Source organism: Sander lucioperca, chromosome 6 (genome assembly GCF_008315115.2).
Source record: "Sander lucioperca isolate FBNREF2018 chromosome 6, SLUC_FBN_1.2, whole genome shotgun sequence".
Lineage (NCBI taxonomy): Eukaryota > Metazoa > Chordata > Actinopteri > Perciformes > Percidae > Sander > Sander lucioperca.
The window spans coordinates 7,549,217-7,574,104 of NC_050178.1; the positions used below are offsets into that span (position 1 = coordinate 7,549,217).

The 24,888-nt window shown below is 39.9% G+C and overlaps 2 protein-coding genes across 5 annotated transcripts in view; both read left to right on the top strand.

Annotated features, from left to right (window-relative positions):
• Positions 1-18,034, top strand: part of itga7 (integrin, alpha 7) — a 36,061-nt gene extending 18,027 nt beyond the window's left edge. The window contains exons 5-26 of one of the 4 annotated variants that reach the window (XR_004105331.2): positions 298-429; positions 4,862-5,069; positions 5,833-6,029; positions 6,317-6,405; positions 6,525-6,652; positions 6,863-6,958; positions 7,125-7,186; positions 7,468-7,637; positions 7,780-7,929; positions 8,172-8,287; positions 8,536-8,722; positions 8,827-8,901; positions 9,127-9,206; positions 9,350-9,427; positions 9,901-10,003; positions 10,180-10,395; positions 11,161-11,277; positions 11,434-11,547; positions 13,559-13,657; positions 13,909-14,034; positions 14,507-14,671; positions 16,425-18,034. Coding sequence is in view for 3 of the 4 variants with exons in the window: in XM_031301681.2 (XP_031157541.1) it covers positions 298-429; positions 4,862-5,069; positions 5,833-6,029; positions 6,317-6,405; positions 6,525-6,652; positions 6,863-6,958; positions 7,125-7,186; positions 7,468-7,637; positions 7,780-7,929; positions 8,172-8,287; positions 8,536-8,722; positions 8,827-8,901; positions 9,127-9,206; positions 9,350-9,427; positions 9,901-10,003; positions 10,180-10,395; positions 11,161-11,277; positions 11,434-11,547; positions 13,559-13,657; positions 13,909-14,034; positions 16,425-16,580 (2,699 nt within the window). In the remaining variant the exon portion in view is untranslated. Of the gene's footprint in view, positions 1-297; positions 430-1,139; positions 1,248-4,861; positions 5,070-5,832; positions 6,030-6,316; positions 6,406-6,524; positions 6,653-6,862; positions 6,959-7,124; positions 7,187-7,467; positions 7,638-7,779; positions 7,930-8,171; positions 8,288-8,535; positions 8,723-8,826; positions 8,902-9,126; positions 9,207-9,349; positions 9,428-9,900; positions 10,004-10,179; positions 10,396-11,160; positions 11,278-11,433; positions 11,548-13,558; positions 13,658-13,908; positions 14,035-14,506; positions 14,672-16,424 lie in introns of all 4 variants that reach the window. The other 3 variants (XM_031301681.2, XM_031301682.2, XM_031301684.2) reach the window with 3 other exon arrangements.
• A 3,802-nt stretch (positions 18,035-21,836) lies between these two features.
• npffl (neuropeptide FF-amide peptide precursor like) lies at positions 21,837-24,573 on the top strand. Its single transcript, XM_031301677.2, has 3 exons — positions 21,837-22,327; positions 23,135-23,250; positions 24,108-24,573. Exons 1-3 carry the CDS (start codon positions 22,181-22,183, stop codon positions 24,226-24,228), a joined length of 384 nt encoding a protein of 127 aa, XP_031157537.1. The 5' UTR covers positions 21,837-22,180; the 3' UTR covers positions 24,229-24,573.
• The last annotated feature ends 315 nt before the right edge of the window (positions 24,574-24,888 follow it).

Below are 24,888 nucleotides of genomic sequence, written 5' to 3' on the forward strand. Positions count from 1 at the left end.
GTGATGGACTCAACTCTCACTCCCAATGCAATGCACAAAAGAAATGGAGTAGCTGCTTATAACTGACAACAAAAAAGAAATTGTAAATGGTGGTGGGACAGCTTCAGGAAAATCTTACAAAACAAACAAAACAATTAATAAATCTTATGAAAAACACTATGAAATAAAATGTTGCATTGTCATTACATACGGTACAGATTTGGGATATGTATGCAACAAGCAATATGAGTGTTTGTATTCCGATGTCTGCAGTGTATGCTTGTTGCTTTGCTGTGGCCTCACCTGTTTCCATTCCAGGTGAGATGCGGGTCCAGCTCCTAAACCAGACTCTGCTTGACCTTGGTTTCTATGACGACGGGCCCTACGAGGTGGCAGATCAGAAACAACTTAATGCCCAGCTCATCCCTGTGGCTTCCCACAGTTACCTGGGTAGGATTCGCCCTCCCTGCTCACTGCTGCCTATGTACAGCAGAGAAAGAGAGGGCCGGTGGAGGATGACACTAGGGCTTGGACTGTACTTCAACATGGCTGCCAAAACCACAGGAGCTAGTAATGGTAGCAGCTGCCAAACTGCCTTAAACTAGTCATTCCCTGTGGATTATTTCTAGATGAGCCTGAATCTGTGTGTGATTTACAGAGCCCTGAATGTGACTCCACCAATGCTTTCCCGTGTGAATGTGGGCAGACATTTGAAAATTGTCCAGAGCTTATTGTGGCCTGACATGAATCTATGATGCCAGCAAAGTTTGGCCTTTCTCCCTTTCTTGAGCAAACAAGGGAACTATTTACAAATCAACCCAACAACAATGATGTTATCCTCATTCCATCCACCACCCTCTAGCACAAAAAAACACGCCAACACTTTGAATAGGGTGGTGTACAACCAGTCAGGGTGCAGTCTGAGCCTGAAACGTCATCTCTCCTCCAGGTACCCAGTGGTTTTGCACGACCGCTGCGGCACCTCAAAGACAAAACACCAATCAATCACAGCCTGTCTCACCTGCACCTCCCTCTCCCCTTCTTTTTCCACTCTTTTTTCCCCACCCTCACCATTTCACCACCCCATCACTCCTCTCCTACACTCGTCCCTCCATCTCTCTTTCTCTCTCTGTCTTTCTTTTTCCTGTCTTGGGCCATAGGGCTCTTGTTCATGGCTAGCCCCATTGAAGATGCTCTGCTGTACAAAACTCTGGAGCCCTCCAGCCGGCCCACATCGTTTGAGGATGTAGCTCATAATAGCTACTTAGGTTTGTAGGCGTGAGGTGTTTTTGTTTGGACCGGAGTGGGCTTGTAGTGAAAGTAGTCCCACCCTCCTCCTCTGTCTTCGTCTTAATCCTTTCTGCTAATTCCAGATAGATTTTTAGTGTGTAATCTATGTCCTACGTAGGACCGTATCACCTGTACTGTTATAAAGAGACAGCCATCCAAAACTGGAAACTCTCAGTAAAACTTAAATTTAATTTAATTTATTTAATTTAATTTAATTTAATTTAATTTAATTTTTGGTATTATTTTTCACTATCTGCTTCTTGCTGCTGATTTGACATTGGCAGTGAGATGGTTGTCTCTTTGTGTAGCAGCAGGGCGTTTGTCTGTTCTGTCTGTAGATATCCGTCGCCTGTAGTGTGTTGAGTCAGTCTGCATGTGTGTGTCGGTATGAAGCTTTCCAGGTGGTGGTGGTTATCTTGTTAGTTTTCATAGTTTTACTATTTTATTTTACTGATAAAAGGGTTTATCTAACAAGACAAAGAGTCTAAGGCCAAACTAGCGGCTCTGTGAGGCTGTACATAGGCACAAAAGTGCTATGAACTAAATGCTAATGTCAGCATGCTAATATTCTCACAATGCTACCCATGCTGGTGTTTAGCAGGTGACATTTTTTGGCTCTAAAAACAAAGTACAGGTGAGGCTGATGGGAATGTTATTAGTTTAGCAGGTTTGGTCATAAACTAAAGTACTGGACACACAAATATTGACCTGAAGATGGTGCTATAACATAGCTATATAAAGTTGAGGGATCACCAAAGTTATTACAATTCATCCTGCGGGGATCATAAATGTGGGTACAAAATGTCACGGTAATCCATGTAATAGTTGTTGACACATTTTATTCAAAACCACAAATGTGAACCTCATGGCAGCAGTACAAGAAATATCAGAGGATCACCGAAGTTATTAGGGATTCATCATCTGGGAACCATGAATGTCTGTATAGAGCTGTGTCCCAATCCATCTGTAGATGTAGAGATGTTTCACTGGATCTTTGAACGCTTTGACCTGCTGGTAGTGCTGTAGGTAATGTCTGTACAAAATTTCATGGTGATCCATTAAATAGTTGTTGAGATATTTCAGTCTGGACCAAAGTGTTGGACTAAAGTTGGTTTTTGTTATGTTATGAATGTCTAGGTATTTAGTGTCCATGTGTAGCGACTCATCGTCTGCTTAACACAACCTATTTGTTGTTAATGTTCCAGTTATTACGTTTCACTAAGTGTGTGGATCTGCCATAAATCTCTTTATTCACATACCTCCAAGCCTGCTTACCCTCCTGCTCTCCACATTGAGCCGTCTCCTTGACAACACTAATTCCCACATGCCCTTTTAGCCTTCATTTATAACTCACATGCTTCCATTGATCTTAACCAGATGATATGCCACACATATGCATGCTTACTAAAATGATAGAGATAGTGTTGTAGCTTTTTCTGATTATTTTCTTTCTGAACTATCATTCATCCAAAATGTCAAAGGACTCTAGTTGTTTTCCTATTTTTATTTTACATAAATGACATTTCAAAGAGTATTACCTCCCTCAAGGCCAAATAAAATCCTGTCAGAGAGAATGGAAAGAAGCTCTTTATTGCAGGGTTGTTTCCACATCCAGGTGGAACAACAATTGCAAAGGTTGTTCAGTTTTTCCTTGGCAAAAAAGGAGAAAAAAAACTCTCTTCCTGACTCTTCCTGTAATTTGAACCTCTCAGGTCAAAACAACATTTATGCTCAAAGTCTTTAGTCTTGACTTTATCTTGCTTAATTTATCAACAATTAAAAAAAGAAAACCCTGCAAGAATAATAATAAAAAAAAATGTTTTGATTGCTCATAGCAGTTTGTAAAATGGAATGTAGTTGATGGGATGAAACAAAAAAAAGAAGTAAAAAAGTAGCCTAAATAAAAGTGTAAAGAGTTGCAATATGACTTAACAAAACCATTAATTTCAATTTTACATATTGCCACTGTGGCATAAGGCAGTACTTTACAAATAAGAAATAAATGGGAATCTGAGTTTGGAGGTCATCCTGAGAATAACATTTGGAATGAAACATATAATAAGGTTAATACCATCACTCGTGAATAGTTGGAAAGTCAAGGTAATGTATAACTGCAAATGGTTTAGTGAGGATACACCTTACACAGGACAATGGACAAACGTATTATGTGTTATAGATTTGAAAAAAAATTGCACCCACCTATTTTAAATAATTTCTTCGACCAAATGAAGTGAAACCAAACAGTTAGGCTCAGGTTCAGCTTTATTGTCATTGCAGCACATGATTGCACATGAAATGTAGCTGCAGCCCCCTCCATGCTACTCACACAGAACATGTATAAACAGGTCAAATATTTTAAATTAGAATAGACAAACAACAAAATAGGTGACAAAATAGAACAAAATATAAAATATAGCACTGAAGGATGGAATAATAGTATAACATATACACACAAAAGATATGTACAATATGCGCAATATCACTGTAATTTTCAAGTTATAGTGCAAATACTTTACCATTGTTGCAGGGCCCCTTTAAAAACCTTTTGCTGCCTTAAGCTTTCATCCCCAATTTATTTTTATAGAGACGACCTTGTAGCGAGCCTGTGTGTTAAAAGCCGCCCTGTTTGGAAAAAGTAGCACCTTTGTCTCCGTCCATTGGTTTTCACAGGACCTGCGAAGCAGACTGTTGCATTCCTCACCTGCCACCCTGGAGCTGCCCACTGTGTGTCTATGTTGTGTCTCCCCCTGCATGTTTATTCAGGACCAACAAATGTCCCCCCTCATGTCCTGATGGATTATTTCACACTCTCCCCTCTGCATGCTTTTAAACCAGTGATGCAAATGCATGTGGATGCTTCTGTTCAGGTGAAATGTTTAATATGATGTTCTATTTTTCACAGCTTGATAAAACATAACACACATCTTGTCATGAACCAAACACACACACACACACACACACACACACACACACACACACACACACACACACACACACACACACACACACACACACACACACACCTCCCCATTCACTCCTTTGTTCTACCTGATTTATATGCAAGCACACATTCCTTCACACACACACACACACACACACACACACACACACACACACACACACACACACACACACACACACACACACACTTCCACACAAAAGAGGGATTGCTCTAGGTTATAAATCTGATTAACGTCCACCCACTATGTTTACATCCGGCCTTCACTAGAGGCATCTGATACAGAGCAGCAGCATCATGAATCTCATGAGATATTAGGTGAAGCCCCATATATCTCCTTCTGTTAACATCACAAACAGCATTCCTGCTCTTACCAGTGGACACATAACCATTCGCCGGCCCCCAGCAGTCTTCAAACACATGCACACAGGACATTTACACCCATCATGAGTTTGTCATAAAATCAATAGTCACTCAAGGCACGCATTTCATTAGTAAGAAGATGAGCAGAACACGCCACACAGAGAGGAGATGAGCCCCCAAGCCCCACTGTCAATACTAACCCCTGATCCTTTCCTCTTCCTGCCCCTCATCTTCCCCTCCGTCCTGCCTTCCATCTTCTTTTTCCTACAGGCTTTTCTGTGGACTCGGCCATGGGCATAATGAGCCTCGGGGAGCTGACCTTTGTGGCGGGTGCACCTAGGGCCAATCACACAGGGGCAGTGGTGCTGCTGAGGAAGGACAATGTGTACCGGCTTGTGCCGCAGCACATCTTCTGGGGGGAGGAGCTGGCGTCTTCATTTGGGTACTCAGTAGCTACGACGGATCTGAACAAGGACGGGTAAGGAGTCAGTCTAGATGATCATCATTAAATAGATGATGCTAATAATAATAAACAAGTGTTTTCAGCAAAATCTATTTAAAATCTCAAAAGTAAATGTGCCCGTTTGGCAGAATTGGCCCTGTCAGTGTTATATTTCTATACCACTGGATAATTATTATGGATGACATTAGCATATTAGTTTAATATACAATGATGCATCAAATTTTATATATTGATACACATGTTTTTTTTGATTATTTCTTTTGGCATTTTTAGGCCTTTATTTCCACAGGACAGATGAAAACATGAAAGGGGAAAGAGAGGGGGGAATGACATGCAGCAAAGGGCTGCAGGTTGGAGTCGAACCCGCAGTCGCTGCGTCGAGGAGTGAACTTCTATATATGTGCGCTTGCTCTACCAACTGAGCTAACCCAGCCACAATACACATGTTTTATATGTAAAGTCTTAATCTAAAAAGTAACTAGTAACCGTAGCTGTCAAATAAATGTAGTGGAGTGAAAATCATCTTTTCCTCTGAAATGTAGAGGAACAGAAGTATATGTAGTATGAGATGGAAATCACAAGTAAAGTACAAGTACCTTTAAAATTGTAATTAAGTACAGTACCTGCATACATGTACTTAGTTGCATTCTACCATTTGGGGTAAGAGTAGATGAGACAGGGTGTGTTTAAAGAAAAAACTTCATAAGAGGTTCTAGGGGCTCCCAAAGACTGCTTTATAAAATATTATTCATTTTTAATTCTCTGTTTCTGTTCCTAGCTGGACCGATCTGATTATTGGAGCTCCTAATTTCTTTGACCGTAAGGCAGAGATTGGTGGAGCTGTGTATGTGTACCTAAACCCCTTCGGTCACTGGGACGATCAGGCTCGACCCATCCGTCTCAATGGGACATACGACTCTATGTTTGGAATGACAGTCAGCAACGTAGGAGATCTGGACCAGGATGGATACGGAGGTGAGAACAATGTTTTTTCACACAGTTCATCATCAGTTTCACTTATGGAAAGGCACTTATTCTATTCAATTTATGTTTGTTTGTATGTCTGTTGTTTAAAATTGATGGGGATTTAAATGGTTTCAATTCAAAGTTTTTGAGCAATGCCTTTTGAGCATAACTAGTTTCCCACTTGTCCTTTACATACTGTGGTTTCTGTTTCAAACTAGTTACATGTAAACTATAAATAGTGTAATTGAATGTTTGCACACTTAAAATAGTTTTCAATAATTTCTGTATCTGTTCAGATATTGCTGTGGGGGCACCGTTTGATGGAGATGGCAAAGTTTTCATCTACAGAGGCTCAGATGCTGGAATTGAAACCAAACCTGCTCAGGTGAGTTTCACACAGCAGTTTAGGAATGAGCTAACAGAAGAAAGGAAAGATGACAGGAAGAATAAAAAATTAATAGACCAAAGGAATCAAGATTTCATCAGTGTTTTTTATCCTGTCAGGTGCTGGATGGTCGCGACTTTGATGTGAGACGTTTTGGATACTCCATCTCAGGCAGTTTGGATATTGATAATAACCACTACCCAGATATTGCAGTGGGCTCTCTTAATGACTCAGTGGTCCTCTTCAGGTGAGAAAAGACTTATTTAAAAACCCAAATGAGAACCTCAATATAACAGCATGAGTTTGACAGGAACCATAAATATGTTTAATTCTTATTGTTGGAAAAAAATGCCAAATCTAAGCGCAAAGCTTGCATGTTTAGTATCTATTTTTATCATGATTTAGTCATAATTTGTTCTACCTGACCCATCGTTTTGTGTTTTTGTGTGTCCCCAAGATCTCGTCCAGTCATCCATGTGATCAGAGAAATATCTATCGACCCTCAGTACATTGATCTGGAGCAGTACAACTGCAAGGGCAGAGAGGGAGTCTGGTACGTACTGATAATGTGACAAATAATGCAGGATAACTGAACTAAACCCACATTTTAAAACTGCTAATGTATTTTTGTTTTGTCTTGATTCATCTCAATCTATAATACTGTTTAAAAACCGAAACAAAGAAAATGATTTTCGCTCTGCACCGTGTGCCTTTTTTAGTGTGGAGGTCAAGGCCTGCTTCACCTTCACAGCCCACCCAGAACACTACTCACCACACATGAGTAAGTCACACCTCGCTTTTCAAGACCATTTCTGTTCTTCTCTCATGTGGGACAGGAGTCATTTCTATATACAGTGGAAAGTAACCTTATCTGTGGAGTAACATTAGACTTTATTTTGATTAAGTCACAGCTGTGTAATACTGTATTCCCTCAGATGGGGGTTTCATATATGTTCTACCCCCGGGGGGCTCTTAAAGTGCTCTCTGTAAAGTATGTGTCCTGACATTTTTCAATCCCTCTATCTGTCTTCATGCATCATTCTCGTTTTCACTCCCTTCAAGCCTTGGTGGTGCACTTTGAAGCTGACACAGAGCGCAGGAAGCTGGGCCTCCCGCACCGCGTTAACTTCCTGGGCCGCAGTTCCCTGGACCCGGAGTTTACTCAGACAGAAGAAGTGGAGCTGCATCGGCAGCGTCACCCTGTGTGCACCACTGCTACCTTCCAGCTCCATGTTAGTAACTTAAATAATAATAATAGGTGGTTCTTGGACTTGGACTTAGTATTTGTCTTTTTTTAAACTCTGGTAGCAAAAAATTGTTTGATCAAATCTTTTGTTGTCCAAATTAGTATTTTTATAATCTCTGTCCATGCAGGAGAACATCATTGACAAACTGCGTCCCATCTCGTTGGCGATAACCCACACTATCAAGCCTGTGCCACCACGCAGACACTCAGGTGCCAAGAGGCTGGAGAAGCTGGCGCCTGTACTGAGTGTTTCCCCCTCTAACACGCTGCACTCTGAGGTCTGTAACAAAAAGGAAGCCAAAGTATTTTATGGTCGGGATTCATTTTAACGGGCCACATTTATAACGTGATTAATCATTTAATCTACAAAAGGTAAAAAAAAACAAAAAAAACAAGAGAAATAAAGAGAAACATGCCTGTTACAGTTTGACAGAGCTAATCGATTACCTGACAGTAAACGTAGAATGTGCTTTGAGATTTAAAAAAACAACTTCATGTCTGTCTCGTTTACACTCCGAAGGTGAACTTCCTGCGAGAAGGATGCGGCAGCGACAAAATCTGCCAGAGCAACCTGAAGCTGAATTCCCAGTTTGGAACACGACCCCTGACCTCCGACCTCTTCACCCCTCTGCCAAAGTTAGTGTCTGCAAAAAACCCACTCTGTGTGAGCTGGTGCAAACTGTTACCTAGCAACCGATACCCCCAAAACAAACAACTATCTGTATGTAATAATGTACAGATGTTTACCACAAGAATATAATTCATGTTTTACTGTCATAGTTCCGGTCACGTTTGTTTACTGTCGTGTTTGTCATGTACCCTCTCTAAAGCGTTAATAAGTTGATACTCTATGTATATGTTTTTTTTCCACTCTCTTCATGTAGAGATGAGGATGATGTGCAGGTGTTCTCCCTGTCAGACCAGCGGCTGGTGGTGCTGGAGATCACCGTCACCAACATGCCCTCTGACCCCCTGCACCCTGAGGAGGATGGAGACGACGCCCACGCTGCTCAGCTGCTAATCTCCCTTCCAAACACTCTGTCGTATGCCGGCTCCAGGATCCCACCACAGGTATGCGCTCTAATAAGAAAAAAACTTTTTCTCTGCGTTAAAACATATATGTTTGGATTTCTGTTTTTCTAATAGTATTTGTTTGCTATCCTGACTGACTGTAGATGAGGTGCCAAGCGAACCAGAATGGCTCCCAAGTTGAATGTGACCTGGGAAACCCTGTGAAACGAGATACTAAGGTAAGGAAACAAAACTGTGAATTCAGTTAAAGCTTGGAAGACTGTCAGGGTTAAAATATGCAACCTGTTTTAATTAAATTGCTTGTTCATCTCATATACTTTCATAACTTTAGATATTTCTTTCCTACAGTGTGAAACAAAACCAGCATAATTTCAGCCATAAGTGTAATTATATTGCCTTTCCACTTATTGCTTTTTTCTGAAATGTATGTGTTGCTTTTTCAGCTGAAATTCTCCATCAACTTGAGCACATCAAACATCACAATTGAGACCACTGAGTTGACAGCAGATCTCTTACTGACAACGTAAATCCTCCATATCTTTTTAGATAAGCATCTAATTTAACTCTTAGCTTCAATTGAGCTTCAATTATTTAAGTGCAGATATTTGACTTGTTCAGGCAAAATAATCCTTTGATTACAGTGTTTGTTTGTGGGTCTGTCCTCAGTATCAGTGAGCAGCCTGATCTGGTGCGAGTCACAGCTTTTGCTAAAGTTGTGATAGAGCTCCCTCTATCTGTCAGTGGGTGAGTGAAACCTTTTAAAGCAGTCTCTCCTTCAATGTATTTGCCACAGAAAGGCTTCCTTATCTTAGGATAGCTTACTTAAACCCGTAACATACGCATTTCCCCTTGTTTTCCCTAAGCTTTAAGCTTGTTAAAATCTTGTTATTCTGTATCAGCATGTTTCAACTCTTCGTTGATGCTGTATGTTTACACTGATATATTAAAGATATTGTGAGCATCATTCTTTACACATTTCCACCAAATCTAGGCTCACATATTGGTCATCTTTGGAATCTTTTTAAGAATTAAAAATAGTCTGTGGGATTTAACAATGTACATGCATGAGTTTGCTCTTTAGCAGTTATGAGTGACATGATATAATCCCAGGGTTGCTGGGCCAGTACTGTGCCTAGTAAACATATATATGCTATATGAAGCTGTGTGAGTGTGTGTGCAGCTGTCCAACACACCGATGTGATCCTGTTTTACTGTAGACTTGCTACTCCGCACCAGCTGTTCTTCAGCGGGACAGTGAAGGGAGAGAGTGCCATGACCAGTCTGGAGGACATTGGCAGTCCCGTTGATATTGAGTTTGTGGTGAGGAACGAGTGTGTGTATGTGTGTATGTATGTGTGTTTGTGTGTGTGTGTGTATTCAGGACCCTGTGTATGTGCGTTCTGATTGCCACGTCGACACAGGTGAGCAGCGTCTGAAATATCATGGCTAAAGGAAGACACACATTTAATAGAATATGTTATATGTTTTTCCGTCAGGTTGCTAATCCCGGCCAAACTCTGCAGACACTCGGCTCGGCCTTCCTCAACATCATGTGGCCTTACGAGCTGGCCAATGAGAAATGGCTCTTGTATCCTGCCAGCTTGAAGTTTGAAGGTCACCCAAACACACAGTGCACCCCAACAGGGGCATTGAATCCTCTGAAGCTACACAGCTCCTCACCTGCAGAACTCCCACAGCCTGTCAGTCACAGTGTAAGCAGAGCAGAGCTCATTTTTGACTATGCTAGGAAATCTTAATCTAACACCACCAATTAAGACAACACTCAGTCTGCATCCACTTTTTGGCCACAGAAGGTGCGGCAGATTAATAATGTTTTTGGACGTGGAAGGTTCCTAAAGTGAGTGAACTGACCCAAAGGTATCTAAGTGGCAGCCATGTTAAATGCTGGCTAAATTCTTTGAATGCCAACGAACACAGCTTCAGTGCTTTTGCCCAGGAATCACAGGTCCATCATAACTGAATTGGGAATTTTTCACTTTAGCAATTAACATTTCGCACCTTATTCTGGCCAACTTCTAGTTCAATCTCAATTTTAATATTAGCTGGGTTTGCTATTAACAAAGGAAGGCTACTTTTTGTAAAAATAATAAAAATGCAATGCAATAGAAAACGTCTTTCTTAGGTCTACATTCTCCTATCTTATTCACAGTGCTTCTGACTGTAGAGAAATCCAGGATTTGTGCTGTAAACGGAAAACATTTGTTAGATGACAAAAACACAAATTTTCCTTCTTAAATATATAGTATTTTTGATTTCCATCCAGTTCAAAGAAAAGCAGTTGGAAAAGAACATTTTTGGATGCAGCTGCATGTAACAACATGTTATTGTCAAGACTGCATCATCAACATCATCATCCTGTTCTACCTTTCTACACTGTCTTGTCCACACTGACAATTTAATGACCATTTTTAGAGACTGATCTTTGTCTGCCTGTATGAATGTCTCACTTTCACCAGGCTGGGCGAACGCGCCGCTCCCACCCAGAGGAGGACGGTCAAGTGACGACAAAAGGCAGCATGGGACGAACCACCCCTGCTGTGGCAGCTTCAGAGAGACGCAAGTCGCTCAAACTGGTAAGAAGGAAATGCAAATATAGATACAAAAGAAAAGATGCAGGCTTTGTAACTTTTGCTTTTCACTACTTTTATAGCTGCTAATGTATGTCTCCAGTTCATTTGAAGAAAAATTTTTTTCATCCCAGAGCGCTCAACTGTAATTTCTTTCTCCAGGATTGTCTCTTGGGGTCGGCACGCTGTGTCCTGATACAGTGTCCCCTCCACAGCTTCTCTGGTCAAGCTGTCCTGAAGATCCATGCCAGGCTGTGGAACAGCAGCTTCATAGAGGTATACAAAACCCTGTCATCATTACCCTACTGCACATTACTCTCCATCTCAGCTTCAGTCCAGCCTTTACAGCTGCTGCCGGCACTCACATTGATCTGATGCAAGTGAATAAATAACTGCAGCGGTGTTTGTCAGCTTGTTAAAGGTGCAATATGTAATACTGACAGCTAGTGTTGAAAAAAGTTACTACAGTACAAATTCAAAATACTGGAGAGAGTCGTCTCCCCCGCCCCCTCCTCCCCAGACTCGAAGTTCACGTTGGTTGCCAGGCTGAGACCACAGCATCCACAACAATGTTGCTAGACGTTTGTCTCACATAGCCAGACATACTTCACAGCACAGCGGAGTAGCTAACGTTAGATGCTGGCTATATCGACAGTCATAAAAGCCCATGCTCACGAGGAGTTCTGTACCGAATTGACAGGCACACTGTTTTTGGCTTAGAGTTACAATAGGAACCACTAAAAACACAACGACCTCGCTGTCCTCTCCACTCGACAGACAGACACACTTCCTCAGCTTAAAATTACGTGAGATTCTATTCTAAGTATCTCAGTGAGAACCACTAAAAATAACACTACCTTGCCATCCTCTCCACCCGACTGATCACACTTTATTGGCTTATAATTACGGCAACAATCGCTAAACACACAAACTCAGTCATATCTTCCTGATTTACAGCCCCCCTCTCTTGGCTTGAAATAACTCACCGTTGTCGGCTACGGCCGCTGAACAGGCTACATGTTGTAAACAGCCATGGCTCGCTTGCCTAGCTAGTCCTCCGGTAACGTTAGCAGGGTTAGCATGGCGGCGTTAGCCAGGACCAGTCGGGATCACTTTACTGGCTGTGTCTCAATTGTTTTTGCGAGTAACCAACTTGGGTACTCTAGCTATATAATTCAATGTGAGTACACAAATGTTGAAATTACATAAAATGCCCGTCCCTTGTAGCCGTGATAAATTAGCCTGAAGCTAATGCTTACCTGTTTAGGATGAAATTAGCCAACTCTGCGTCCTTTTGGGCTCTAAGCTGTCTCCATCTTTCAAATACATCTCCAATATTTACGTCTCTGGTCCCGCAACTGTTAGAAACATGCCGTTTATTTTATGTTATGTTTTTATGATCCTGTTCGTTTGTTTGCTGTTTTTATGGCTGTACTAACGTTACAGCTGTAGCGCGCTGAGTTTAAGTTTTTACAGGTATATCTGGCATCCCGGCCTGGCTGTCAAACTGGGCAGTTGATAACAACACACAGGCCAAAACACAAACAGAAATTCCGTCACGAAATGGAAATTTCAAAAGGAGACAATACTGGCATTAGCATTGTTGTCAGAAAAGATAGTATTTCAACTTAGCATGTTTCCTTAATATCTGATGACGCATTGGGGTCATTTTTGGATTTATTACAGTAAATATATTACACATTGGACCTTTAAGGCAGTTAAGGCAGTCAGTACTGTGAATACATCTGTCATTTTTATATACAACCAACTTGGTGTTTGCTTTTTTCTTGACATCCAATGAAATGTTCTTTAGATGGCAGTTATCTTCTTTGGTTTGATTTATTTCCACATGAATCAAGATGTCGGCGCAGAATGTATTACTTATTTTATTAACTTATTAAATTACTTATTTATATGGGTCTTTCATAGTTTTAGCCATCCCTCCTATTATATGATATGAATGATGGTCCAAACTACAAAAAGAAGACCAGGTTATAGAAGAACAGAATTTCCATTTCCAGGTTTTGTCTGATGTGATGGGTTTACCCAAAATCTACAATGACATTTTATTAGCTGGGATATTAATATATGTCTCAGAGTGCATTAGCTAAAATTTGAGATTAGGATTTAGATTTGTACAATGTATCTACAAATTTAGTTCACGGTAACTTTAAGAGCTGGATTTGAATGAACAAAGCACAGTATTACTCTGAACAGTTTATGTATATAACTGATAAACTATTAAATACCAAGTTTTAATTATTGTTCTTCTCTCTCTGTCTGTCAGGAGTTTTCAGCAGTCAGTGCTCTGGAGCTGCTAGTCAGAGCCAACATCACTGTGAAGTCCAGCATCAAACATCTGGTCCTCAGGGATGCTGCTGCACAGGTACTCGTCACACTTCAGTTCACAGAAGAATTGTAATTTTGGTCATATAATTAGGCATATAAAATGGTACCACCTTTTACACATCCCTACCAGCAGTATCTAAAATATAAAATTAATTAGTAATCTGAACATTTCTAAACTCCTTTTACAGCACTTATCTTACAGGCAAATGTGACTGAGGCCAAGGGGAAATATCTCTTCTACTTTTCTTTTAATTTAGCATTTCAATTGCATCCTCCTTTCCTCCCCAGGTTCCAGTGATGATCTATCCTGAGCCTGGTCTCGCTGACCAGTACTGGATCCCATGGTGGATCATCCTTATAGCCGTCCTGGCAGGCATCCTGCTACTGACTCTGTTGGTCTGCATACTGTGGAAGGTAACAAACACAGGATACATAAATGTCACTGCATTGTGCAGGCTGCATTGTAAAACACTTATACTCTCTATACAGCTTATTTTGCTATGTGTCAAAGTCCCAAAACAATGAATAAGGATTCACTTTAATATCAAATATTGATTAATGTAGTCCAATGGCCTATACATAAGAGGTCCTTACATTGTAACTGACTTTATCCCTGTCACCTTATTGGCCATTACACTGGCATTTTCTCATCACTTTCCATGCTACTCCAATTATTTCTATCTACTTTGCACTGTTCTGTCCTATAATCATTTTATTCTCTCTAGCTCACTCTCATCTGTTCCTTTCCTCTTTTGTTTGTCCTCTGTGTGTCATCCTTTTGGTTTTGTCTCCTCTCACTATGAACTCTCTATTCTAAAATCCCCTTTTTGTTTCATTTTCCAATGTTTCCCCTGTTTTACTTTTCCTGTGGTTATCTGTTGCCCAGTGTGGGTTCTTCAAGCGCAGTGAGCGGCGCCGGCACTATGAGACGGAGTACTACCGCGCCCATTTGGGGGTCCAACCCTCGGAGGCGGAGAAGCAGGCATCAGAACTATGATATAAAAAATATTTCACTCTGGCCTGCTCTCCCCTCCTCGTCTCCCTCCAAGCGGTAAAAATGCTCACCCACAATTGCCTTGTTTCTCAATGCACTGTAGTGTAGCTGGTTGTGTTCATTACAGTGTGAAATATTACCAGATTTCGGCACAATTAATAACAAAAACACTTGTTTTGATGTGGTACTTTATTTTTATTGTACACAAATTCAGAGGTACAAACAGATACAAAAAAAACAACACAAGAGAAGACAAGACAAGACAATAAAAAAAAAAAAAAAATACATTTACATTTCATAATGCCAGAGCACATATGTGATATTGTAGCAGTGGGATGGTGGGACAGACAGACACAGTAAGGAAATACTACATAATGGATGTGCTAGTCATTATTGTGGTTTTATATTTTATTGTAATCCCACATAACTTAGTTAGCTAGCTTATGATATTGGCCTTTGTATACATTACTCCTAAATTAAGCCACGTTTCCATCAAACACTTTCAGTATAGTACGTACCACGTACATAAACACTAGATCTGTTTTGTGTTTCCATGGCAGACAGCACTCTTTAATGTTACTGGTTGGTAGGAGTTGCGTCAACCTCGTAAGTAGCATGTTGGTTTTAATTTTTACATTTCCTCCTGCATTGCTTGGATGTGCAATGAAAGAAATGGACAGTAATGTGCTAAGAAACAAGCTAAAAACCTTTTCATTTCTCATTGCTCCACTGAGTTTCTAGCTCAGTCTTTGGTATTGGATCTGTGTGTTAGATACCTCAACAGACTGATAACGAAAAACAGGACAGAATGGAGAGGTTCTATTGGTACCATCTATAACTTTTGACAATGGAAACACCAAAATAAGCTTTCTAATGTGTAATGAACTGAACCAAATTGAATCAGACTGCTTGGTGGAAACAAGGCTTTAGGTAGAATGTCAGGCACGCTAACATCAGCAGCTTACAGTAGAACAGACACACTTGAGTCCTTAAACTTTGGCTGTTGTGTTTTTGTTTTGGAAAGGCTAAAATACCATCAACTATAGTCATGTGAAGTGCTTCAACATTATTTGAGTAAATTAACTCAAAACTGATTCCTATTATCAAGCATGATTGTGCCTTTTTAATCTGTGCTTATTGAACACCATCCAGCCATCTCTTTTACATGGATTTTCAGATGCCTGCTGTGCTGTGTGTTGTGCCTTTACTGTTGTTGTCACAGTTTAATGATCTACACTTGTCCCTTCTGGCACCAGTCTATGGAGACTAAGGTTTTAATGATGTGCTTGTCATGCACCTTTCAATCTATTAACACCCCTATTTGTCTTGCATCTCATGACCAACTGGCTTTTCAAGTACCAGAATCAACTTATTAATATCAGCAGGTTTTTTTGTTTGCATTAATATGTGTAGTTTTTCTTAATGGCACTTTGGCAGTGTGTTGGTGTGTTAATCAAGGACACAATGCTGAATTTGAAAATGTAGAGCATGTGGATGTGCTTTTTGGGTAGATGTGTCTTTTTATTATGTCACTTTGTGCACAAGGTCATCAGATAATTACTTTTTCTTCTCATCTGTCAGTGAAGAACTAGAACACATTACATTACAATGGAATAAATGAGATTACTCTTACTTGGCATGATATTGCAAAGTAGACCAAAGAAATAAAGGCTAACAAATGCAAGTGATTTACAATTGTGTTCTTATGACATCAGTTAATTCTTTTTTCCTTCCTTCCTGCCTTTCCATCCCTCTCTCCCTTTCTTCCTCTATCTGCACTCCTGCCTGCTTTCCTACACTGTGCCAACAGTGTGGCTTCTTCCAACGGGCCCACTACAAAGACAAATTGCCTCAGTACCACGCGGTGAAGATTCCTCGCGAGGACCGGCCACAGTTCCAGACTGAGAAGTCAGGAGTTGTCCATAAAAAGGAATGGGCCACGCATTGGATCGACGGGACCTCGTAACTCCCTTCGAAGCACTGACTGACTAAATTAATTCAAATCACCATGTGTGGCACTCATGTGTCTTTGCATTGGAACTAACAGACTAAAAAAAGTGCACACAGACTGAGATCATGACATCTTTTGCACTCCACTGTGTCAGTACTTGCATATTGGTGGCCTGTTACACTGTGACTGGATCTATACTCTCCCATGCTGTAGCCCGCTGATGGCTGGCCTTGCATAGTCTATTTATACTGTGCATCTATATCAGTGTGTTACAGTAAATACTGAAGGCCAACAACAATATTAGAACCAGTCTAGCTGCTCATATGCTTTACAGCCTGCCGCCATGCACTTCACTGTCTGTCATCAGGATAGGAGAAAAAAAATCATGACTCAAAGACATGCATGAATGCACAAACATACAGTACAGTATAATCTTAGATGCATAGACACATTGGACATTGTTGATGAAGAAGCCACTGCCCGTGACAAAGACTATTTTTTGCCTTAACTACTGTAAGACTGATGACTGATATGGGCAATGAAAAAACATTTTTTTTATATAAAAGATGTTTTGGGGTTTTCTTCTAGTTAGCACTGGTAAACATTGGGAAATGTCAGTATGTAAGATATTAGTTAAGTAATGTGTTGCTGAATGTGTTGTCTGGGCTTGCTGATTTTGTATATCCTTATTCAAGGAAAAGAATTGCCTTTTTATGTCAATTGCCTTTTTAAACTTTTTGTTAATACGCCAGTCAAATGTACTGTACATCAATAGTTTAAAACCCCCTATGACAGCCACGGCCACAGCACTGTAGTCGCATAAAGACCAAATATGTAAGAAAAGCTAAATATTAAAAATTTAAAATATGGTCAGCACATTTCCATTGTAAGCATTTCAATTTTTTTCAAATATTTCACCAGGAGACCTTTGTTTAAATAGTTTTAAAATGTTTTAGTTGGACTATATTAACCTGCTTGTCACACTGTTCCTGGTACTGTACTCTAGTCACACTAGCCAGGGTAAGATAGTGTAGTTATGTCAGTACTGACACTTCTAACTGCATACAAGTGCCTTATGGTAAAAGTGGCAGATTGTGAACCACTACTAAAGAACACAAGGCGATTTACAAATTGAATCAGGCTGCCCTGAAGCATCTGTTGGACACCTGTGAAACATCCCTCCAACACTTAAACAACCTGAAGAGAGGAGAGCATTCTAGAAGAGCAGAACATGTGGGCAAGGAACAAGACAAACTTTCTTTGGATCTAATTTGGGTCGATGGAGGGGCTGTGAAGCATGAAGAGTCAGTTTGTTTTTAAGGTATTGCTGGACAATCTTGTATTAGCTGCATGAAGCCCCTGTTGCTGTTCTAAACTTCCCCTTTTTTGCCATGACTCAGTGTTTTATTTATTTTAAGATTGGCTGCACTGTTTTAACATTGTAAATAAAATAAAAGGAAATAAACCCATCAGATTACATAAGTTGTATCATTGTGGAATTTTAGCCAGTTGTACATCAGTTACTAGTTAACCTGCAGTTCATTCAGGGAACACAAGATGGAGGCAAAAGTCTGAAAACTGAAATACCACTTTGGTACTATTTGGGGTTGTTTATAAAAACAGAACTGTTTATGTGATACACATAAGAAATAAAGACTGATATAGTATGTAAAGGTTACATTTTAACAAAAAGAATACAAGATAACACTTGTATGGAATGAACTTAAATGAAACAAGATCCGATGAATAGGAAACTGATAGCAGTTCTGTCATATATTAATAACAATCATCATCAGGATACATCACAGGACCTCAGCCTGTGCTCTGGTTCATAAAAGAGTGTAATGGTCAGCCATACATAGCTTGAGGTCAGACTGACCTGAGCTTTAAACCCTAGGCTCGTTTCCTGTTCTAACTGGCTACCAGCAGGGAGATGATACAGAATCTTTTCCTTTTGGGCCAGTTAAAATCCCTGCAGCTATGCAGCTGAACAAGCGGGAGGTGTCAGAGAGAGATGTTTGACTTTACATGTTGCAGCAGAGTAAAAAAAGATTGGAAACTGTACTCCAGGTTTTTTAACCTCCAGCTTTATGTTCGAAGACATCGTTTTAGTTCATTCAGATGTATATTTATTTAAGACACATGGGCAATATTTAAAAAATCAAATATCAAAATATATTTAACTTAGTACCTTGTGCGAGCTGTTTGTTTGTTTGGAGCTGTGTAATGGCACACTGAAGTTTCTTAACTCTACCCATGGGGGGTGTCTGCAAATGAAGATGAGGATTTAGGCTGCGTCTCATTTCTCTATCTTACCCCTACCCCTTACCCCTACCCCTTAGTTTTGCGTGCTCCCGTGAGAGTAAGTGCTGTCCCAATACTCATTTTGGTCGAGGGGTAGGGCGAAGGGGAAGGGCTATATACCCCTTAACGGCAAGTAAGAACGCAAGCTTACTTGAACAGCAATGGGTATTCAGATTCATTGCGCAACAAGGAACATGGCTGCCTGGTCGACCAGAGAGATCCATAAATGTAAGTATTTTCGGCTTAAAGAATTGATTTAAAAATTATGACGGTCTTGTTTTGTGCTCTACACAGTCCTGTACATATATATTTGCAACCATGTTCTTAATTGAAAACTTTTAAAAAATCGCTAGTTTGCTATGCTAACGCTAATAAGCAAGCTAGCTAACGTTACATTGCTGATTTGCACAACAGTCCCGCATTTCATTTGAATGGACTCCATGCATGTCTACAGTTTTAACTAAACTCCATTAGCAGCGAAGTTTCGTTTGATATCAGTGCATAACACAGTACACTACTTGCTTTGGAGATATCGATACATGCTTTACATTACATTGTATTCTCAACATCGATGATGTAACTGTAACCAAGTGGCGTCCCATTTCATAGGGGTATGTTTTCACCCCTACCCCTTACCCCTCGTTTTTCGAGGGCCAAGGGCTAAGGGGTAAGGGTAAGGGGTAGGGGTAAAATAGAGAAATGAGATGCAGCCTTAGTTATAGTGACTGAAAATGTTTAATTGACATTTGATCAAACCCAATCAGTATCCATCTGTTATTTGTTCACAGTTAATCACATAAAACTCAAAGTGAACAGGTAAAACTGTATAATAGCATTTGTACCATATGCTCGGTTATACTTGTACAATCTATTGCAATCCAGTATAACAGCTCTGCCTCTATGACTGCGTCAAAACCAACAAATCATTATCGCCATCATAAGAGTAGACTTCATGGCAGGGTGGTTGTATTGGATTGCATTTGACTGCAGGTGTACCTAATGAAGTGCCTACTGAGTGTGTACATAGACTAAACATACATGTAACTTTTTATTATCACATCAGAGTGAGTGAATTAGATTTTTCTTTAATCCAAAAGCTTATGATGTTATTATAGTAATGAAAACTAAGTCCCCTTACAATCCTTCAGATGTCATCCTGGTTGCCATGGCAGTTAAACAGGGACAGTTAGACGTGTGTGTGTGTGTGTGTGTGTGTGTGTGTTGCAGTCTAAGCGGATTGTCACCCATTAGGCACTTTAATGAGCCAAATCTGTTAATGTCTCATCCAGTGTTGGGGAAGTGACTAATTATTACAGGAACACACACACACTGTACACATACGTACACACGTACACACACACACACACACACACACACACACACACACACGCACACATGCACACACGCACACGCGCACACACACACACACACACACACACACACACACACACACACACACACACACACACACACACACACACACACACACACAAACACACACATGTATTTTAACAATTTATTTAAGTCCACTTGAAAAGAATAATTTACAGGGACATAAATATTATAGATGCAGTTAAATACATATACAAAATCATGGGCCATTGGCATACAGCAGGTATTCATAATATTAAGCATACCCCTCCATTCTAATGGGTATTAAGTAACAGTGTCTTCACCATATATGGCGGCTGCCTATGAAAGCAGACAGAGCACAGTACTTTGCTAGACGTTTAGCCCTCTCTTTGGGCATCCCAAGCTGATGAAGCCCTTTTACAACCAGCCTATGTGTGTGTCCTAAGCTGCCAAATATATATATATATATATATATATATATATATATATATATATATATATATATATATATATATATATATATATATATATATCACCTATAGCCTAGCTCTGAGATGGTTTAGGAGTGGTTGATATTAAATGACCTTGGTCAAAAAAAGACACACACACACACACACACACACACACACACACACACACACACACACACAAACAATGGTCAAAGATAGAGACAAAGTGAACACATATGGCACCAATAAAGCCGCTGTCACCCTCACAAATCAAGCCCAAAGCAGTCTTCGTTTAAATAGAGGAAGCTGACATTTAACAAATGGGTTTTTATCCTAAGTCGTTGTTTCCTTTGGGAGAAGCTTCTTTCTGAAATCTCTTCATCAGCATGTTACAGTAAAAGAAACAACTCATTAAACCGCCTCTAGTGTGTAAGCAAAGGTTTTGATGACCCATAACATTATTAGAGAACCATAGTGTGCTCTAAATTCCTAACAATAACCATTTGGAGAGAGAATGTGTGAAACCTTTTACAATAAGTGACATTTTGATATGCTCCCATTACTGTAATAAACTTTGAAACAAGAAAAAAAACTAACCGTTTACCCTACAATTAAGTTTACATATGCTATGAACATAATCTTGGACAATTCATCATACACTTGTAAAATGATCAACAACATTAATCTGAGACACCATTATGTAAGATACAAACTCTGCAGTTGATCCTTCACTGATGAATGAATCGCCAACATTATTGTAAACCCTGAGGTGTGAGATGAAATTGTGGAGATATCCTCTAGTTTAGAGACATTGGGAGCAAAATATTAAAAAAAACTAATAAGCAGTATGTGTAAGTAATGTGTCACTCTCTTGTTTGCTTCTTTTAGAATTATTTTGTGTCTGCTTTGTTTAGCTGGTTTCTTAGGTTCATTACATTGTTGCCTGAGATCACTAAAGTTGTCTGGACTAATCTGTTTATTATTAGCGTGGTTTAATGGTTGATGAGTGTTCTCACATATTGTTGGTTTGTACATGCAGTGCGGACTATTGGGCAACTGGGACTGGTGGATCAGAGTCCATTTGCAGGGATTTATCTGTTTAATAACTGGGTGAGTTGTGTTGCATTACCCTAAGGGCCACATAATAACGCACTCTGGCGCTCAGTCGTCACTAATGCCCTGATCCTGCTAAATCGACCTGGTTAAGTCTCATATTAGGGGGCTGGTTCTTCCTCCATCCTGTCCCTTGTTCCCCTATGTACAGGAGCATCCTTCTCCAGCTCTCCTTGGGGGTTTCAGCCAGTGACAGTGAGGTGTATATAAGACCCAGTGAGGATGTTACCACCACTGAAGTTAGCCTGGACACTGCAGAAAGAAGACACTTAACCCTGACAAGGACGAGTCTTTCCTCTCTTCCCCAAGAGCCGAGCCTTTTAAAGTCAACAGGTGTAATAGGACAACCAAAATCTTTCCTCAGAATTCATCTGACCCCCCCTTCTTTTTGAGATCATGGACACAGCTGCTCTGATGACTCTTCTGGCTCTGGTTGTAGCAATGGCTGGCGTCAGTCAGGCTCTTCACATCCAAAGCAGTCTGGACAAAAATGACATCCTGCCAGACTCAGAGGAGAACATCGCCGACCACCTGCTGGGGCTGGTGAGACAACCCCACTTACAGTTCATTACAAGTCTTTAATTTAACCTGCTGTAGCAAGGACATATCTATCATTACTTATGTGTGTTTTCCCATTTAATTCATGTTACATCCAATTTGCAAAAAATTATTTTGGCATCTGAAAATAAAAATCAAATTTTGAGACATATCTCAGGCACACACGTGTTAAATATCTGTGTGTCTCTAGGCAGGATTTAAAGTCTGTCTGCGTGCGACACAGACTGAATGAAAGAGTCTGTTCACAACCAGAAGTCATGCCAACATTTTCAGAGAAGTCTGTCACTCCATGTGATGAAGTATGTAAATGACATTTGAACCCTTTTATCAAGTGAGACAAGCTAAATCACACGACTCTCATTTAGATTTAAGATGGTGTTCCTCTTCATGGAACAGTGGGAAATACACTGTTATACTGTATATTCTGGGGTTGACAGTCAGTCAGAGCATGATAGAGCAGGAGGATTCAGATCATGAGGAAAATTATAAGGTTTTCCCACTGTGGTGTGAAGAGAGATTTATTTAGGATAAAGATACGGGTGGATGGATATTTGAGTGGTACATTGTTCTGCCTTTGCACACTGATATTCACATCTCAAGATCCCTTGCCACAGCAGGACTAAATGACTGGAGTTAGAAACCCAGGAGATTGTGATGCAACCCAAAATTGAATGCGGTTACAGTTACACTTGATGTTGTCCCGAGATATTTTTGTGGGGTTTTCAAAAACAGAATACAAGCTTTTTGATGCATGGCTTTGCATCTGTTTGTGTGTATGCTGCTGTGCTCCAGGAGAGTGAAAACACAGATAACAGCATTGATGATCGTCTGCTGACCGCAGTGCTGAGAGCTCTGCTCCTCGGATCTCAGAGAGAAACCAGGGACTCTGTCCTCCATCAGCCACAGAGGTCAGTGCCATTAAGAGTCTGTATTTGTCACACACATACATTACAAACAAGCATACAGTAAATAAATCTATAAGACTTTTCACATTTCGATTATCTATTGATTATTATTAATACATGAATATTTTCATTACGGAACACTCTGCTGCTTATTTTCTTGATTAATTACTTGGCCTGTAAAACATCAAAAAACTGTGAAAAATGCCCAGCCCAATGTCCTAGAGTTCAATGTGATGTCATCAAATTGTTTGTCTTGTTTTAATCTGATCAACAATATAAAAGCCAACGATATTTGATTTACTATAATGTATGACAAGAAAAAGCTGCAAATATTCACATTTTAAAAGCTGGAACACAAGACATTTTGGCTTCTAAACTGACTTAAACATATATCAAAATAGCTTTTCTGTCACCCAACTAATCATCGACTGATCGCTGCAGCTCCACAAGCAGAAATGTAACCCGTTTGCAACTATTTTAAATATCATGCTTGAGATTTTTTGTATAAGTGGTTCAGGAGCCAACCATCTCTCTTTTGGCAAAGACTAGATCATGTTTTGAACTGTTGAGTGTTTAGACATTACACACTAAAACTGTTGCCTCTTTAACCTTTGACCTACATCCTATGTAACACTCCATCTTGCTGTGATCAGTTAAACAAAGTTTGACAAAAACAAAAACAAAAAAGTGATTCTTTTGTATTTGCATCTTGTGTCGTGTGTTATTTCTGTCCAAGTTAATCCCTCATCAAACGTGTATGGTTCACAACATACAGTAAAAATGTGTAAAAATCTTTCATTTGAACCATATAGTCACTTTAAATTACATCAGTTTCTGCCTCTGTTTCTCCTCCCTTGCAGGTTTGGCCGCGGCTCTAGAGGACAAGTAGTGTCGGATGATCAGATACATTCCCGTGACTGGGAGGCTGCCCCCGGTCAGATCTGGAGTATGGCCGTGCCCCAGAGATTCGGCAAGAAATGATCTGGCAGGCAGATCCACGCATCAACGTCCTGGGGATAAGGCCAAGCAGTGGGCAAATGTGGAGAAACCAAATTTGAATGGATAAATCTGAATTATATAATTTTTTTCAACATTGTCCCAGCCAATTAGGCCTTGCTTGACACATTTAGTTAAATATGACATGAGTTTCTTTTTTTCTGATTTCCAACAAAAAATCTTGAGGGGTGCCTATTAAGGTAATTCTGAGCAGACCTATTTTTTCCTCACTGGAATGTTATTTAGGACCAAAAGTGTTTGCTGTAAATTGATTGCTACATTTTTTGTTATTCTTCTGTTTTCTGGTCAAATAAAAGAGCTTTGAATGTATGTGTTTGTGTGTGTGTGTGTGTGTGTGTGTAAACTAATCAATGTACAAAGATCAGGATTACAGTAATCTTTTTAAAAAATTACAGTATTGAGTACTACGCATCATCTAATAATAATATATTGGATATCTTGAGATTTACTTTTATACAGTATTGTTAAAAGTCTAATCTTTCAGTTTTCTGATTTACTTTGATTTGGTTGCTGGAAAACTTTTGTGGCGTAACATCAGCTCAGTTGTAATTGTTTAGAATACCCACACATGATTAGCAGGATGTTTATAGCACAGTTCCATATGTGTTGAGTATGCAGAAACAT

Excerpts from the sequence above, each read along its gene's own strand:
- npffl (XM_031301677.2), top strand. The coding sequence starts at position 22,181 with ATGGACACAGCTGCTCTGATGACTCTTCTGGCTCTGGTTGTAGCAATG. Across the intron at positions 22,328-23,134 it reads CCGACCACCTGCTGGGGCTG|GAGAGTGAAAACACAGATAA; the intron begins GTGAGACAACCC and ends GCTGTGCTCCAG. Across the intron at positions 23,251-24,107 it reads GTCCTCCATCAGCCACAGAG|GTTTGGCCGCGGCTCTAGAG; the intron begins GTCAGTGCCATT and ends CCTCCCTTGCAG.